Source organism: Anomaloglossus baeobatrachus, chromosome 10 (assembly GCF_048569485.1).
Source record: "Anomaloglossus baeobatrachus isolate aAnoBae1 chromosome 10, aAnoBae1.hap1, whole genome shotgun sequence".
NCBI classification, from domain to species: domain Eukaryota; kingdom Metazoa; phylum Chordata; class Amphibia; order Anura; family Aromobatidae; genus Anomaloglossus; species Anomaloglossus baeobatrachus.
Window position 1 is genome coordinate 198,494,718 of NC_134362.1, and position 18,319 is coordinate 198,513,036.

Sequence of the window (18,319 nt, forward strand, 5' to 3'; positions counted from 1 at the left end):
TGGGAAGAGACAGATGGGGAAAGAAACAAAGACAGGCAGACACGGAAAGAGACATAAAAAGACAGACTGAGAAGAGACAGATGGGGAAAGAAAAACAGTCTGTCTCCCCATCTGTCTATCTCTATCAAGGTATGTGTCTTTCCCCATCTATCTCTGTCTGTCTCCTTCCCTGTCTGCCTGTCTCTTTCCAGATCTGTCTCCCCACCAACTTCTTATTACCTCACACATAAGCTTCTTATACTATGAAGGTCTTTTGTTCCTATAGCAACCAATCACAGCTCCTACTAATAACCTGTAGTTCCAGGCTCCATTTACTTTAATGAAGGCATGGTTTTTTTTTGGAGAGCAACTGTAAAGCGTGGGGTTAAATTTTCCTGTCAAAACAGTCTACGACGTTCCCTGGGTCACATGAGGTGTCTGTGCAAAATGTTGTGATTGTAAATGAGACGGTGCAGATACACTTTTCGTTTCACATCCCCCCCCCCATTATGGAGATAGGGGGCAAAATTGATTGGTAAATTGGGGTTAAAATTTCACCTCACAACATAGCCTATGACTCTCTCGGGGTCCAGACATGTGTGCAAAAGTCTGTGTGTCCATATATACATACACACACATATATATATACACATTACACATACATACATTACACATACATACATACATCTTTATATATTAGATGTGCCTAATGAAACATTCCCAACAGTAAGAGTAAAGCAGCATATATTAAAATACGAGTGTAAGCTCCTGTGGCGGCTTTCTGCCCTTTGGTTTCATATGAAACCTCTCCATGCAGGGAATTACCTAATTACTACTTCTCCCTCATGTGACAGCCATGAGCGCAGAATCACTATCTGCAGGCGCTGCGTACACTCAGGTGCCAACTGCGCAGCAGCCCCAGGGCGGCTCCATAGAGGAGCCATGTGCAGAGTCACCAGCTGCAGAGATAAAAGGAGACCATTAATAGTAAAGTAAATAATTGCCCTGGATAATGGGAACATTTCATAAATTAGATTCCCACAGTGATCACTTTGGGGTCCTAAAGGCAAAAAAACCCTCCAAAATGGCAGAAATCAGCACAATAATTATTTTTTTATCTACCCTATATACTCAGCGACTCTGAAATGCACCATGGACTGTGGGTATCTTCACCCATTGCAATGTTTACTTCAGCTCTGATAGCACCAGCAGAATAGCAAGTGCAGCTCTGGAGTATAATACTGCTAATCCAGGATCACTAATGTATGTACACAGTGACTGCACCAGCAGAATAGTGAGTGCAGCTCTGGAGTATAATACAGGAGGTAACTCAGGATCAGAAATGTAATGTATGTACACAGTGACTGCACCAGCAGAATAGTGAGTGCAGCTCTGTAGTATAATACAGGAGGTAACTCAGGATCAGAAATGTAATGTACACAGTGACTGTACCAGCAGAATAGTGAGTGCAGCTCTGTAGTATAATACAGGAGGTAACTCAGGATCAGAAATGTAATGTACACAGTGACTGCACCAGTAGAATAGTGAGTGCAGCTCTGGAGTATAATACAGGAGGTAACTCAGGATCAGTAATGTAATGTATGTACACAGTGACTGCACCAGCAGAATAGTGAGTGCAGCTCTGTAGTATAATACAGGAGGTAACTCAGGATCAGAAATGTAATGTACACAGTGACTGCACCAGCAGAATAGTGAGTGCAGCTCTGTAGTATAATACAGGAGGTAACTCAGGATCAGTAATGTAATGTATGTACACAGTGACTGCACCAGCAGAATAGTGAGTGCAGCTCTGTAGTATAATACAGGAGGTAACTCAGGATCAGAAATGTAATGTACACAGTGACTGTACCAGCAGAATAGTGAGTGCAGCTCTGTAGTATAATACAGGAGGTAACTCAGGATCAGAAATGTAATGTACACAGTGACTGCACCAGCAGAATAGTGAGTGCAGCTCTGTAGTATAATACAGCTAATCCAGGATCACTAATTTATGTACACAGTGACTGCACCAGCAGAATAGTGAGTGCAGCTCTGGAGTATAATACAATTAATCTTGTACCTCCTCCAGATCCCTGGGCAGGTGCCAGCGCTCATACACAGATTAATTCTTGGTTAATAGATTTTTTCATAGTTTTATTAGAAATAAAGACATTTACATAAATTAAGACAAATTATAAAAAAAAAATAAAAGCTCCTTCCAGGCGGACAGATCCCGGGTCCCCGTCACTCGTGGCCACCCTTGGGCTGCTGCGTTGATGCTTTGGCGCAGAGGTTGGTGAGCTTATCCTGAGGAGACAAAGCAGATTAACAAAACTGCTCCCCAACTTTTCAATTCCTCTGCTTGCTGCCAAATAAACCCCGCACCAACTCTTCTCCCAGCTGAGGGTTTGCTACAATCATCCAGTGCATTAGTGACACATTTTAGGACTCCTCAGCCCTGGGGGAGCCGGTGTTATCAGTTCAAGATTACAAAGCCTTGGGTGAGATCAGACTTCATCCTGTGGGGGTCAACAAGGAGGTTTCCATTCACTGACAGCAAAAATAGAACTTACAAGTGTGGAGATCCAGGTGCAGGAACTATACAAGCCTGGAGGACCCCTGTGAGATCTACAGGTCATGAATTTCATTGGGTTGGGGAAAGAGGTGGTCTCCCATCGGCCTCCATGTAAGACGACACTACTCACCACCAATGTGTGTATGTGCTGCACCGTGTCTTGTCTCAGCAGCACCACGTCCAGAGACTCCAGGTCATCGTATGCTGACGATAAAGTCTACAGGGAAAGAAACTATATGAAGTATTATAATGGCATGCAGAGGCAGACCGTGCAGATCTATGGGAGCCTGTGCAAGATTCCAAACTGCATAGTTACCAAATAAAGGGGAATAAGTCTTAGCACAAAGATACCCAGCACCTTTATGATATCTGCAGTGTAATCCACGGCACAAGCCCCCCCAATTACAGCAAGAAAAGCCCACCCCGTCATTACCTGCCCATCCACCAGCGGAATATGCACAAAAGGAAGGCCATCATGTAGCGTTGAGTTGTCACTCAATAACGAGCCAGCGCGGTTTCTTGTGATGCGGGTGGTAGGTGCAGTCACATTCCTGACAAAAATAATAAATAAATAAATAAATAAATATTCTATTAAAAATTAGATTATATTATAATACTTTTTTAACCATTGTATATTTGCAAAGAGCAACCACCAGAGGTCACTCTCACTGCTCAGGGCATAAAATGGAGACATACCTGGAGGCTCTGGTTACCGTTCTGCAGGATGAAGTGGACATAATCATCATCTTCTTGGGGGCTTTATTTAATGGAGTTGCAGATATTGACCTAAGTAATAAATCATTTGATTAACATGAAATACATCAGAACTCCATTGCACTGCTTGTAGCCACCACTAGGGGGAGCTCCCTGCACTGCATCCTATAAGCTGTATACAGTTGGCTCCCTCTAGTGGAGAGAATTTAATTTACAGATCGGCCACATACAGTACTAGGGTCATCTGGTGGATTTTATCTAATGAAACCAGACTCCAATGCACATGTCCCACATTATAGCAGCACCATATACTGTAGCAGTGTATAAAGCTTTATTTGCATTGGTCCCCAATGGCAGGAGTGTAGCTGTATTTACCCCAGGTCCAATGTCACCCTTGGGCCCCCCTGATGTTACCTGGGTAAAGATGCCCCTGTATTCCCGGCGTCATTAGTCAGCGAGACCAGAGATTTACTTTTTGCAACCTACAAGGAAGAGTATAAAGGTAGATGCAGGGTGATGTCATACTTTGTAGTGTGATGTCATCACTTACAGCAGATGTATATTATCCAGTGGCATCAGGTGAAAACCTTTGCACCATTAATCTGGAATCCGGTTCCTCCAGGAAACATTGGCCATGGTCATCCATGGTCTACTAGTCATTCACCATCGGCCAGGACCCACCTCCTTTTAGGAGACTCGTTTAACCTCCCCTTTAAAGGAGGACCAGTCACCAGATCAAAGGCGACCGGTTCTACTCCTTATACCCTCCAAAACCAGAAGAGGAGGAGCAGACCGTGCAGAGTCTCTGGCCCCGTTCACACCTGCGCTCACCTTCGGCACCGTCTTGTTCTTCTGCGCCGTGGACGTCCCCTTACTCCCCGCAGGATTGGGATGTTCTCCCGCTGCGGCCACCTTAACTGGGAGAAGAGGCTGCTGATGAGCGGCTCATCCAGACCGCGGCGGCCAGCGCCGGACACAACACTTACCTCTCTTGCTATTCTTTCTTACTAGTTTGGCCTCTCGCAGTTCTTCATCCAGACTGTCAGCCTGCGGCCAAGGAACAGAACAGCTGAAAAAGGAGCAGAACTAGGGAGAACTACAGGTACCAGGAGAACCCTCACCTTCACAAGAGGAGCAGGGTCAGCCTTGTTCATTTCCATCAGCTCTGAAATGCATAGAGATTAGTAATGGGTCTCATACATTACATATCCTGTATTATACTCCAGAGCTGCACTCACTATTCTGCTGGTACAATCACTGTGTACATACATTACATTACTGATCCTATATTATACTCCAGAGCTGCACTCACTATTCTGCTGGTACAATCACTATGTACATACATTACATTACTGATCCTATATTATACTCCAGAGCTGCACTCTAGTCTGCTGGTGTAGTCACTGTACATACATTACTGATCCTGAGTTACATCCTGTATTCTACTCCAGAGCTGCACTCACTATTCTGCTGGTGCAGTCACTGTGTACATACATTACATTAATGATCCTGTACTAATCCTGAGGTATATCCTGTATTATACTCCAGAGCTGCATTCACTATTCTGCTGGTGCAGTCACTGTGTACATACATTACTGAGCCTGAGTTACCTCCTGTATTATAGTCCAGAGCTGCACTCACTATTCTGCTGGTGCAGTCACTGTGTACATACATTACTGATCCTGAGTTACATCCTGTATTCTACTCCAGAGCTGCATTCACTATTCTGCTGGTGCAGTCACTGTGTACATACATTACTGAGCCTGAGTTACCTCCTGTATTCTACTCCAGAGCTGCACTCACTATTCTGCTGGTGCAGTCACTGTGTACATACATTACATTAATGATCCTGTACTAATCCTGAGGTATATCCTGTATTATACTCCAGAGCTGCATTCACTATTCTGCTGGTGCAGTCACTGTGTACATACATTACTGAGCCTGAGTTACCTCCTGTATTATAGTCCAGAGCTGCACTCACTATTCTGCTGGTGCAGTCACTGTGTACATACATTACTGATCCTGAGTTACATCCTGTATTCTACTCCAGAGCTGCATTCACTATTCTGCTGGTGCAGTCACTGTGTACATACATTACTGAGCCTGAGTTACCTCCTGTATTATACTCCAGAGCTGCATTCACTATTCTGCTGGTGCAGTCACTGTGTACATACATTACTGATCCTGAGTTACATCCTGTATTCTACTCCAGAGCTGCACTCACTGTTCTACTTTTCAAAGAAGAAATCCATAGAACATGCAATAAGTAATAAGATTTTAGCTCTGAAGTCTGCAGAATTGTGAATGCAGTCAAATGTTTTAGAGCCGCAGAGTCAATTATTCCATTATATTATATTTTACTTTATATGCAGCCTCCTTCACACAGAAGTGTCTCCGGTACGTGTGATGTTTTTCACATGTATTGTAGACATAGACCCATGAAAATCAATTAGTTTGCACACACCAATATTTTCACACGGACAGTGTTGAGAGCACACACACACACACACACACACACACGCGGAGACATGTCCGATTTCTGCCAGCAGCATGGGTGTTACACGGACTGGACACTGATCCGTGCGACACATTCCGGAGAAAAAACACACGTCACAAAGGATTGTTCTACTTACCTGTCTCCGGCGCTGCTGCTTCCTGTTCCGCTCATGAACATTCACAGCAGTCATCGCAGTCCTGGAAGCAGCAGCGCCGGAGATAGGCAAGTATGAGGACTGAGGCAGCATCTCCTGGATCCACCCGGTCAGGAGTCTGGCAGAGCTGGGTGAGCGCCATGTTGGCCAGTGCTCTCATCCATCCCACTCACTGTAGAACTCCCCGACCTTCATGTGTCGGACGGTCAGCGGCATCTTCAGGAGCTCCACCTCCAGGATCTGGTCCGGGAGGGCGGCGAGAACCTCCAGCTCCTTCTTCACCTCTACCATTAGCTCCTTCTCTGTATAAGAAAAAGGAAGATAGCCCCATCGTCACCACGCAGGCGGGGCACCCATCGTCACCACGCAGACGGGGCACCCATCGTCACCACGCAGACGGGGCACCCATCGTCACCACGCAGACGGGGCACCCATCGTCACCACGCAGGCGGGGCACCCATCGTCACCACGCAGGCGGGGCACCCATCGTCACCACGCAGGCGGGGCACCCATCGTCACCACGCAGGCGGGGCACCCATCGTCACCACGCAGGCGGGGCACCCATCGTCACCACGCAGGCGGGGCACCCATCGTCACCACGCAGGCGGGGCACCCATCGTCACCACGCAGGCGGGGCACCCATCGTCACCACGCAGGCGGGGCACCCATCGTCACCACGCAGGCGGGGCACCCATCGTCACCACGCAGGCGGGGCACCCATCGTCACCACGCAGGCGGGGCACCCATCGTCACCACGCAGGCGGGGCACCCATCGTCACCACGCAGGCGGGGCACCCATCGTCACCACGCAGGCGGGGCACCCATCGTCACCACGCAGGCGGGGCACCCATCGTCACCACGCAGGCGGGGCACCCATCGTCACCACGCAGACGGGGCACCCATCGTCACCACGCAGACGGGGCTCCCATCGTCACCACGCAGACGGGGCTCCCATCGTCACCACGCAGACGGGGCTCCCATCGTCACCACGCAGACGGGGCTCCCATCGTCACCACGCAGACGGGGCTCCCATCGTCACCATGCAGACGGGGCTCCCATCGTCACCATGCAGACGGGGCTCCCATCGTCACCACGCAGACGGGGCTCCCATCGTCACCACGCAGACGGGGCTCCCATCGTCACCACGCAGACGGGGCTCCCATCGTCACCACGCAGACGGGGCTCCCATCGTCACCACGCAGACGGGGCTCCCATCGTCACCACGCAGACGGGGCTCCCATCGTCACCACGCAGACGGGGCTCCCATCGTCACCACGCAGACGGGGCTCCCATCGTCACCATGCAGACGGGGCTCCCATCGTCACCATGCAGACGGGGCTCCCATCGTCACCATGCAGACGGGGCTCCCATCGTCACCATGCAGACGGGGCTCCCATCGTCACCATGCAGACGGGGCTCCCATCGTCACCATGCAGACGGGGCTCCCATCGTCACCATGCAGACGGGGCTCCCATCGTCACCACGCAGACGGGGCACCCATCGTCACCACGCAGACGGGGCACCCATCGTCACCACGCAGACGGGGCTCCCATCGTCACCACGCAGACGGGGCTCCCATCGTCACCACGCAGACGGGGCTCCCATCGTCACCACGCAGACGGGGCTCCCATCGTCACCACGCAGACGGGGCTCCCATCGTCACCACGCAGACGGGGCTCCCATCGTCACCATGCAGACTGCTCACTGCTGAGAATGCGTTACTCTGTATTCAGTCTGGTCACCACTCCACCCATAGCACTTGCGTGGTTTTTTTGGGCCACTAGTGGCTGACATTAGGCTGATACATTGTAGCAAACCCTCAGGGCAGGGGAGAGTTCCAGTTTGTGCTGGTGGAGGACCCCTTTATTGGCCACCACTCACTTTGCTGTTTGAAGTCCTGCATGAAGAGCCGGATCTTCTCCTTCTTCTGCTCCTGCAGAGGATCCACCATCCCCAGCCCGGAGTCTCCGCTCCCCCGATTCTGGGTCCCCAACTTCTTCCTGCCTTTCCGGGGGGGCATTGTTCCAATTCCACACCCACACTCTAACCCCTAAAAACTAGGAAAAAATCTGCCCAAACCTCCTCCAGGGCTGCCCTTTATATAATGAGGAGGTGCGGCTGCAATGTGACCCTGCAGCTGCAGACACTGGGCGGAGCCAGGCTGCGGCTCTATTAAAGGGGAACCGCCCAGAATACCAGCGCTGCACACACCAATATAGTGAGAGGTTTCCAGCAGGAGACAGCATAACAGCTCAGTGGCATGCAAAACTACAACTCCCAGCATGCCTTGCTGCCTATTGGTATTTCAGTATCTGTGCTTCATGTCAGTGAATAGAAACATAGTAAAGCGGAAATTGCCAGGTTGTGCTTTACACTACATTACTGGTCTCCAGCATATGGTTCCTTTTCCTTTTTGGCATCTTAGGATCTCTGCTTCATGTCAGTGAATGGAAACATAGTAAAGCGGAAATTGCCAGGTTGTGCTTTACACTACATTACTGGTCTCCAGCATGGTTCCTCTTCCTTTTTGGCATCTTAGGATCTCTGCTTCATGTCAGTGAATGGAAACATTAATATTTTTACTGAGCAGAAATTGCTGGGCTGTCAATTGACATCAGTGGTCTCCTAAGTGTTGAAAGACTACAACTCCCAGCATGCCTTGACTTCCTTTGACTCTTGAGGACCTCTGCTTGCTGTCAGCGAACAGAAACCTTTATGTACTCAGTCCGTATTTATATCCAATTGATGACGCTCCAGCTGTTTCGGGTTGCAGTTTGCACTAAAGATGGCCGCACAAATATGGATTGTGATACCTGGGATGAAGTACATGAATAATCCACACAATATATATCCCCCATCCGGCATATAAAGCGTCCTGAGAGGAGACGTCCACCACGAATGCGATCTGCAGATATGGTGTTGGTGTAATACCACACTTCACCACTAGGTGGCAGCAGAGACACAAGCGATACAGACTGATTTTGGTGAGTTTTTCACCCCCCCCCCCCCCCCACATTTGATTTGCATTGTATTATATATGTTAATTTCTGGGTGTATTTTCTTTGTCAGATTTATTCAACTGCATAAATAATTTTAACACATCTAATGCCTGTGGCCAATCAGAGCTCAGCTTTTATTACCTAAAATGTTAGCATTAAGGCCGAGTCAGTACCATGTAAACATACCAAAATGCATCCGAGGAGGGGGATCAGAAGTCAGGAAATGCCCCACTGCATCATTAGGTGCTGCAATTAGGCTCGATCTTGGCACTGAGAAGGTTAAAGGAAGTAACGGGTGTTGTCTTAAAGGGATCATTTAGCTGCAATCACTTTTATGGCAGGAGGTGATGTTGCATCTATAGATAACGGCCGGTATACAGACATGAATGTCCAGTGAAAAAAAAAAAAAAAACAGGAAGGGTGCACAATACATGCAATTCATGCTCCTTTAAGAGCTGATATTTCTTTATGTAATAATCCAGAATATTTGATAATCCAGCAAGGAGCAGGGTGTACAGGTGCCGGACTAAAGGACCACTCACTTCTGCATTTGGGAGGTGCTGTCTGGTATTGGGACGGGTGCATAACACTAACATGGGTGAGACCCGGACTGTGGCGGGAGGGAGAGGGGCTGGAGCACCCCTTTAATGATGGGGGAGGTTCCTGACTTTTCTCCCCCTGTTCAGTGCACGGAGGGTTTAGTTTTCTTTTTTTTTTTTTTAAGAGATTATGGCTGTCAGGTTCCAAGATGTTTTGTAAACAATTGTAACAAAAGTATCAAAACAAAGTAACCTGGAACTGATCCTGCAGAGAAACATTGTAACAGTCCACATTCTGCACCGAAACATTGAAACAGTCCACATTCTGCACCGAAACATTGTAACAGTCCACATTCTGCACCGAAACATTGAAACAGTCCACATTCTGCACCGAAACATTGAAATAGTCCACATTCTGCACCGAAACATTGAAACAGTTTGTATCCTACAGTGGAACATGGTAACAGTCCACATTCTGCACCGAAACATTGTAACAGTTCATATATTTGCTCTAAAACACTGTAACAGTTCACATCCTGCACTGAAAGATTGTAACAGTCTAAGTTCTGGACCGAAACATTGTAGCAGTCCGCGTTCTACATTGTAACAGTCCGCGTTCTGCATTGTAACAGTCCGCGTTCTGCATTGTAACAGTCCGCGTTCTGCATTGTAACAGTCCGCGTTCTGCATTGTAACAGTCCGCGTTCTGCATTGTAACAGTCCGCGTTCTGCATTGTAACAGTCCGCGTTCTGCATTGTAACAGTCCGCGTTCTGCATTGTAACAGTCCGCGTTCTGCATTGTAACAGTCCGCGTTCTGCATTGTAACAGTCCGTGGCAGCGGTCCACTGCAGCGGCAGAGGTGGGGTTCACTTTTTCTTGTATGACTCCCCCAGCCTTGTGTTGTATTCCTGACCCCAAAAAAAGCACTTTAACCCCCTCCTTGCTGTAAGGTGAATGCGGTGATTTACATCCTCTGCAGCCTCTTCCGACGCTCAAGAAAATTCCTCCAGGAAACGAATGTGAAAATCCTTCACGCTCTGCAATAGGAGTCTCAGCTTCTCCAGCGGAGGAAGAATAGTCATCCTGGAAAAGAAAGGAGGCGGCGTTCATTGGTGCAGGTTATGGGATTGTACTGTATTGTTCTCTGTTAGCAGCCATTTCAGCCTGGGCAGTTAGTGAGAGACAGAATACAATCTACAGCCCACTGCTATTAGCAAATTGATACTCACTTATCAGCCACTTCAGTCAGGTGAAGGTCTGATTAAAAAGGCAACTAAAGGCAAGACATACATGCTAGTATTCCCTGTTGTCAGCCACCAGGGGGGAAAATGGTGATTGTGGGAAAAAATTCACACTATTGTTCCCTGTTATCAGTCATTGGAATTCAAAAGGCAGGTTAGATGGCTTCATTCTACTGTTCCCTGCTATCAGTCAGCTAGCAAAATAATGCATTCAGCATAGTAGAATTCAAGCTATTACTCCTTGTTATCAGCCATTGAAGTGAAAGAAATCAGGTTAGGTGGTTACATTCTATTGTTTCTAGCTATCAGTCAGGAGAATTCAAGCTATTACTCCCTGTTATCAGCCATTTGAGTCTGAGTAGTGTTTGTCATTGGAGGGAGTGAGTGAAAGCAGGTCAGGTGACTATATTCTGCTGTTCCCTGATATCAGCCAGCTATGAAAACAGTGACTTTATCCCAGGAGAATTCAAGATATTATTTCCTGTTATCAGCCATTGGATTGAAAGAAGGCAGGTTAGGTGGCTACTTTCTATTGTTCCCTGCTATCAGCCAGGAGAATTTTAAGCTATTACTCCCTGTTATCAGCTATGAGAGTATAGTAGCATTTGTCATTGGGGTGAGTGAAGACTGGTCCAGTGGTTACATTCTGCTGTTCCCTGCTATCAGCCAGCTGGAGAACAATTACTTTAGCCCAGCAGAATTCAAGCTATTACTCCCTGCTATCAGCCATTGGAGTGAAATAAGGCAGGTTTCTACATTCTACTGTTCCCTGCTATTAGCCAGCTGAGAAAACAATGACTTTAGCCTAGGAGAATTCAAGCTATTACTCCCTGTTATCAGTGAATTGAGTCTGAGTAGTGTTTTGTCATTGGAGTAAGTGAAGGCACATCAGGTGGCTACATTTTACTGTTTCCTGCTATCAGCCAGCTCCTGAAATAATGCATTTATCCCAGGAGAATTCAAGCTATTACTCCCTGCTATCAGCCATTGGAGTGAGTGGAGGCAGGTTAGATGGCTAACTCCTACTATTCCCTGCTATCAGGCAGCTGGGGAAACAATGACTGTGGCCTAGGAGAAATTCAAGCTATTACTCCGTGTTATCAGCCCTTAAAGTGAGTGAAAACATACAGATAGGGAATTTCGATTGTGAGCCCCAATGGGGACAGTGTTCCTGATGTATGTAAAGCGCTGTGGAATATGTTGGCTCTATATAAAAATAAAAGATTTATTTATTTTGTTTTATGAAGGCAGGTTAGGTGGCTACAGTCTACTGTCCTCTGATATCAGCCAGCTGGGGAAACAATGACTTTAGCCTTGGCGAATTCAAGTTTTAATCCATGTGGGATATTAGCCATGTGAGTCTGAGTAGTGTTTGTCATTGGAATGAGTGAAGGCAGGTCAGGTGACTATATTCTATTGTTCCCTGCTATCAGCCAGCAAGGAGGGGGGAGGGGGGGGGCAATAACTTTAGCCTAGGATAACTCAAGCCATTACTCCCTGTTATCAGCCATTGGAGTGAAATAAGGCAGGTTTCTACATTCTACTGTTCCCTGCTATTAGCCAGCTGAGAAAACAATGACTTTAGCCAAGGAGAATTCAAGCTATTACTCCCTGTTATCAGTGAATTGAGTCTGAGTAGTGTTTTATCATTGGAGTAAGTGAAGGCACGTCAGGTGACTACATTCTACTGTTCCCTGCTATCAGCCAGCTGGGGAAATAATGCATTTAGCCCAGAGAAATTCAAGCTATGACTCCGTTATCTGCCAAGGTAATGTGTATCTTTAGGACACAGGTTTGACTGACAGCAGAGGTTTCTCTAATACTTTCCTCGATGTATAAAAGCTGCACCAAAAAAAAAAAAAAAAAGAAAACAACAAAAGTCTAATCCCCACCTGAAGTGGTACGTCCCGTCTCGCTGCCCGAAGCCGCTTCCGGGAACCACACAGATCCCGGTCTCCTCCAGTAACCGCATGCAGTAAAACATGTCCGGGGCCATCTGCAATTCCTGGAAATATAAACAGATGCTTATTCTTTGCAGAAATATAAAACGTAGCCTCGTCTTATATTTAACGGCCGCATCCTCGTAAAGAATCCAGCAAAGGAATTTACCGTATCCCTTTAAATGAGATTTAACAACCAATTGGTGACTTTTTCCTGGTAACAATATAACATTGTTTAGATACATTCATCATGACGGAAGACACATGAAAACTAAAAATACAATTTCCTTCTGTGCAGTTCCGGGTCTGACCACCAGGTGGCGCACTGTCCAGTTCCGGGTCTGACCACCAGGTGGCGCACTGTGCAGTTCCGGGTCTGACCACCAGGTGGCGCACTGTGCAGTTCCGGGTCTGACCACCAGGTGGCGCACTGTGCAGTTCCGGGTCTGACCACCAGGTGGCGCACTGTGCAGTTCCGGGTCTGACCACCAGGTGGCGCACTGTGCAGTTCCGGGTCTGACCACCAGGTGGCGCACTGTGCAGTTCCGGGTCTGACCACCAGGTGGCGCACTGTGCAGTTCCGGGTCTGACCACCAGGTGGCGCACTGTGCAGTTCCGGGTCTGACCACCAGGTGGCGCACTAGTCACTGCAGTCTATGGATTCTGCATCCGGATGATGGGGGTTGTAGTGCATCACATCTCACTGACCTTAGCCTTGTCTACGGCACCAGGAGGAATGAAGATCCGGGGGAAGGCGTACATGGCCCCCTGCAGGGGGTTACACTGAATGCCGGGGACCTGGTTGAACCATTCCTCCGTCAGCTTAGCCTTGTGAGCGAGGGTGGAGAGAACGGCCTCCTTCTCCTGGAAGGACATTACATGGTCAGGGGGCTTCATCTTAATCAGCAGGTAGTGGGGGCTGCACTACACGTACCTGCATAAACTGCTGGTAGGACTCCTCGTCCGGCTGAGGGGGGTTCACCACGACATCCATGGCGGCCTGGCCGGACACCGGGGGGCACAGGCGCACAGACAGCATCTTCACCAGCTGCGCCTTAACGTCTGGGTGCAGGTTTACCACCTCCATGTACCCCCCACGATACCCACACCTGGAAGACAAGGGGGCATCGCAAAATATAAAGGGGATGGTACCAGAAACACCTCGCCCAGGGGTATTCACTGCAGACCATGTTACCAGTGAGGTCAGACTGAGTTTAGGGGTCCGGACTGGGATCCTAGCGAGTGGCAGGGTCCAGTCTAGGGGTCTCGGCGACTTACAGGGTCCAGTCTGGGGTCCCAGGAGACTTACAGGGTCCAGTCTGGGGGTCTCGGCGACTTACAGGGTCGAGTCTGGGGGTCCCGGTGACTTACAGGGTCGAGTCTGGGGGTCCCGGCGACTTACAGGGTCGAGTCTGGGGGTCCCGGCGACTTACAGGGTCGAGTCTGGGGGTCCCGGCGACTTACAGGGTCGAGTCTGGGGGTCCCGGCGACTTACAGGGTCGAGTCTGGAGCCCCGGTGACTTACAGGGTCCAGTCTGGGGGTCCCAGCGAGATACAAGGGCTAGTCTGGGGGTCCCACCGACTTACAGGGGCCAGTCCTGGGTCCCAGCGAGATACAGGGGCCAGCCCGGGGCCCCGGTAACTTACAGGGGCCAGTCTGGGGTCTCAAGAAGTTTAAGGGTACAGTCCCAGCGAGATGTTTAAAGGGCCTGGACTGGGGTCCCAAAGAGTCAGTGTTGGGGTCCGGTTTAGGGTCTTGGCAAATTTAGAAGTGTGATTTTGGGTTCAGAAGGATTTAGGGGTGCAATCACATATGGGTCCTATTGAGTTTAGAGCTCTGATTAAGCTTAGGGGTCTAGTTGAAGGTCGGATCAGGTTCAGGGGTCCGGTCTGTAGCCCCTCGCTGGAGCCGGTACTTACTCTCCCGTGTACCCCTTGGAGGTGGAGTGGAAGGAGGCGAGCTCCACGTGGCCGCTGTACTCCGGTCCCATCTCGAACAGGACTTTCTTGAAGGAATGGAAGTCACAGTCCTCGGAGTAGACGTTGTCCTGATAGACCTAGGAAGACACAGGGTCAGGAGGGAGGAGCGGTCCCGGGGGGGGGGGGCGTCCTGTGCGAAGCGCTCCTTTAATGTGTCCTCACCTCGTCCGCCAGAAGAAACAGCCCCTCCTCATAGGCGAAGTGGATGACCTCCTCTATGCAGCGGCGGCTCTGCACCTGTCCTGTACGGGGAGGGGGTTACTACACTCATATAATATAATAATAATAATAATAATAATATATATACACCCCCAGCGGACCGCAGACCCCCGCACTCACCTGTGGGGTTCCCGGGGTTTATAATGCACAGCACTTTGGGGTTGGAGTGCTCCTTGGCCTGGTATAGCGCCCTCCGCAGCTCAGTCACGTCCAGAGCCCAGCACTGCTCTTCGTCCAGGTAGTAATTCACCTGCACCGCGCCCAGCTCAGATATGGCCGCCGAGTATAGAGGATACTGGGGGATGGGGATCATAACCCCCGTCCGGGACTTCCCCTCCCCCGACACCAGGATCTTCAGGATGCTCTGCAATAGACACAGGAGATTCTCATAGTATGATCTCAATGGATGAGTGGGGGCCGACACTGACTACGGGCGAGTCACATCAGCAGAGAACATCGGGGGCCGACACTATGGACGAGTCATTTCAGCAGAGAGGAGCGGGGGCCGACACTATGGACGAATCACTTCAGCAGAGAGGAGCGGGGGCCAACACTATGGATGAGTCACATCAGCGGAGAGGACCAGGGGTCGGCACTGACTGCAGACGAGTCGCATCAGCGGAGACGAACGGGGGGGCTCGGCTGTTGTGAATATCATGAGAGATGGTGCTGTTCCCGGGAGTGTTCCTGGGCTCCCTCTGGTGGCTAATGCTGGTAGTGAGTCTGATTCTGCATCTGTCGCTCAGACAGGTGTTAGAGATGATTGCTGTTTCAGGAAGCCTATGGAGTCTAGCCTGGGGGAATATAGGAGAGAAGTCTCTGTCTAGCTTTTGCCAGTGATAATTGTTTCTGCTCCATGTGAAGATGTCCTGAATTTTGTCCTCCACTCTTTAGGCTTTTGCTATTCCCTGTAGGTTTTGTTTAGTCTTCTTCAACGCCTTTTTGCATATACCAGGAATGATTTCCACAGCGGTTTTTTTTTTCGTTCGTATGCATCAGTTTTGTCTCCATATCATCCCGAGTCTGCAGCTATGCCTGATACGTATTTTGTTTTTTCTTTTTGTTTTTTTTGCAAGTGAATAAGTGCTCTTCCTGAACAGTTTGTGGAGTACGATTTATTCCTAGCAAGAAAGGGAGTTTTGCTGCCTGTCTGATCTAGAGTTTGTATTTTTGTATCTCGTGTTTTTGTAATTAAGATCTTTTCTATTATATTTGCATTTTCTATTTAAATGTATTTGCACAAGAGTTCCTGATATAGTGGGAGGAAAGATCGTGTGATTTTTAAGGGAATTTTTGATTATCAGGTGTTGGTATTATTCAGGGATTTTACTGGCTGCAACCAGCAATCTATCCTATACTTTTGTATCTAGCTAGCAGGGCCTCACTTTGCTTAACCCTATATCTACCATCTGTGTGCTGTCTTTTTTTCTTACATCACCGTCGTTATATGTTGGGGGCTTTGACTTTCTTTTGGGGCTGCTCTGAGGCAAGTCAAGATTCCTCATTCCATCTTTGAGGTTAGTTAGTTCTCCGGCGGTGATGAGGCGTCTTGGTTTGTTAGGAACGCTCCACTGCTACTTCTAGTTGTGTTTGTGTAGTCAGTGGATTTCAGCCAGCTAAGTTTCCAACTACTCTATATTTTCAACCATTTTTATGGCATTTTTGCAAAATATTTTGTGGTCTCCTGACCAAAACAGTCGGCACTGACTGCGGACGAGTCACATAAGGGAGAAGATGAAACAGTAGGATATCCTACACCACGTTATATATGGGGTCACATATCCATCTACATCCACAGAACTTACCGCGATGCCGTCACTGGCTCCTGTGGTGAGATATATATCGTCTGGGTCTGTGGGGACCCCTCCGTCCCTCCGCTCAATATACCGGGCCACATCTTCCCGGATACAGGTGACCCCCTGACTGGCGCTGTAGGAACCTGGAAATCAGAGTGTCACAGGTTACATGGATTAGATGTGGCGCTCTGTAAGTGACCACAAGTATGGGTGACCCTCCATGATGGTGGAGCTGAATGGAGCTGTGTTGGCATGCCTGCAACCACCTCTCCGGGCCAGGACTCTGGGCAGGTGTCCACACTCCGTGCATGCGCCAATACTCTGTGCGCCATTGATCTGTGCGTGCGCCATTACTCCTTGCACCACAGCTTCATGCCTGTGCCACCAGTCCAGGCCTCTCTGTGCGTGCACCATTACTCCATGTGCCACCGCTCCGGGCCATTGCTCTGCGCGCGCGCCACCGCTCCGGGCCATTGCTCTGTGCGCGCGCGCGCGCCAACGCTCCGGGCCATTGCTCTGTGCGCGCGCCACCGCTCCAGGCCATTGCTCTGCATGTGCCATCTCATTGTGGGTGCGCCATCGCTCCATGCATGCAGCTCTGTGGTAGTGACAGGGCTGTGGATGACTGGATATATATTTTTTTCGTTACCGCCACTCACCAAGGCTCTGTCCTCCGCACGACTCCAGGATGCGCCGCGCCCGGTCTTTAGCATCACAAGCAAATCGCGGATTATCCATCAGATCTGGATATGTGCAGAGAGCGACGACCTGCGGTACAAACACAAATACACCCAGGATGGAGAAAGGGGCACAAAGTATATAAACGGAGAGGAAAAAGACGGCTTTTACCTGTCGGAGAAATGTGATTGGCTGCTGCCCCATGGCGTGCGCGTCACCGATATTCGCCTTGATGACCTCGCTGAATGGTTTCTTGATTCCCTAAAGAGACAGATCATATCTGATCATATATATATATATATATATATATATATATATATATATATATATATCAGATACAATTACCGACCAAACCGGTGTTCATCCTGAGCCTCCTGGTTCACAAACAGACCATGGAGGGATAACTCTGTGCATCGGGGGTGCAAAGTCTATTGACAACCTGTTTGGCGACATTAATTATGACAGCTATGGGTGTCACATGTTCTTTAAGGATAACCCCCATCCTCCAGCTTCAGCTGTCGCCATGGTAACTACCTTTCATACAATGAGCTCATTGTGGGCAGCGGAGATTTCCAGAAATACTTCATTTCTCTCATCTCGTTCCTCTAAAAATATCATTTCTAAATCCGCTCAGCAGGTCCCCAACCGGCAAAAGCCAAAATCCTGCAAAATCCTGACTTTAGTTCTAATTTAAAATTTTTTTTTTTTTTTGCACAGTCCCCGAATAAGGCCTTAAAGGGAAAGGTGTAGCCTGGACTTAAAGGGGTTTTTCCTCATCTTCAAAGATGACTATTGTTGGATAGGTCTTGTAAATAGAAGCAATTTTGCAATTTACTGCTTATTAAAATTTGCAGGCGTTCTTGAGATATTGACACTTTTGTTTACAGTCCGTTGCCTAGGAGACCGACCACCGCTGCTGTCTAGCTTGTAAGCGTTGCTGAGGCAACAATCATGAACAGCTACAACACAGCGATTACAAGCTCAATAAAAAAAACAGCTTGTAAAC

The 18,319-nt window shown here is 48.7% G+C and overlaps 2 protein-coding genes across 3 annotated transcripts in view; both read right to left on the bottom strand.

Moving 5' to 3' along the window:
* Nucleotides 1–2,194: 2,194 nt before the first annotated feature.
* LOC142254225 (borealin-2-like) lies at nt 2,195–7,980 on the bottom strand. 2 transcript variants are annotated; one of them, XM_075325219.1, is made up of 10 exons: nt 7,801–7,980; nt 6,093–6,221; nt 4,390–4,433; nt 4,255–4,315; nt 4,100–4,185; nt 3,683–3,750; nt 3,251–3,340; nt 2,988–3,105; nt 2,685–2,771; nt 2,195–2,286 (listed from the first exon to the last, which is right to left on the bottom strand). In XM_075325219.1, the coding sequence occupies exons 1-10, from the start codon at nt 7,937–7,939 to the stop codon at nt 2,224–2,226; spliced, it is 885 nt and encodes a 294-aa protein (XP_075181334.1). In that variant the 5' UTR covers nt 7,940–7,980; the 3' UTR covers nt 2,195–2,223. The 2 variants fall into 2 exon arrangements, with proteins under 2 accessions (XP_075181334.1, XP_075181335.1); XM_075325220.1 differs by lacking the exon at nt 6,093–6,221.
* A 1,045-nt stretch (nt 7,981–9,025) lies between these two features.
* The window catches only part of GPT2 (glutamic--pyruvic transaminase 2), a 12,431-nt gene continuing 3,137 nt past the window's right edge, over nt 9,026–18,319 (bottom strand). Inside the window, exons 2-11 of the mRNA XM_075326129.1 lie at nt 17,485–17,574; nt 17,295–17,403; nt 16,645–16,778; nt 14,960–15,203; nt 14,783–14,862; nt 14,561–14,697; nt 13,575–13,749; nt 13,349–13,504; nt 12,593–12,705; nt 9,026–10,542 (exon numbers count right to left, since the gene is read on the bottom strand). Of these exons, the coding sequence (XP_075182244.1) occupies nt 10,452–10,542; nt 12,593–12,705; nt 13,349–13,504; nt 13,575–13,749; nt 14,561–14,697; nt 14,783–14,862; nt 14,960–15,203; nt 16,645–16,778; nt 17,295–17,403; nt 17,485–17,574 (1,329 nt within the window). The 3' untranslated portion in view covers nt 9,026–10,451. The remainder of the gene's footprint in view (nt 10,543–12,592; nt 12,706–13,348; nt 13,505–13,574; nt 13,750–14,560; nt 14,698–14,782; nt 14,863–14,959; nt 15,204–16,644; nt 16,779–17,294; nt 17,404–17,484; nt 17,575–18,319) is intronic.

Coding starts and splice junctions, on each gene's coding strand:
- LOC142254225 (XM_075325219.1), bottom strand. CDS start 7,939: ATGCCCCCCCGGAAAGGCAGGAAGAAGTTGGGGACCCAGAATCGGGGG. Junction 3,751..4,099: donor AGAACAAGACGGTGCCGAAG/GTGAGCGCAGGT, acceptor TCTTCCTTGTAG/GTTGCAAAAAGTAAATCTCT. Junction 3,106..3,250: donor ACGGTAACCAGAGCCTCCAG/GTATGTCTCCAT, acceptor TATTTTTGTCAG/GAATGTGACTGCACCTACCA.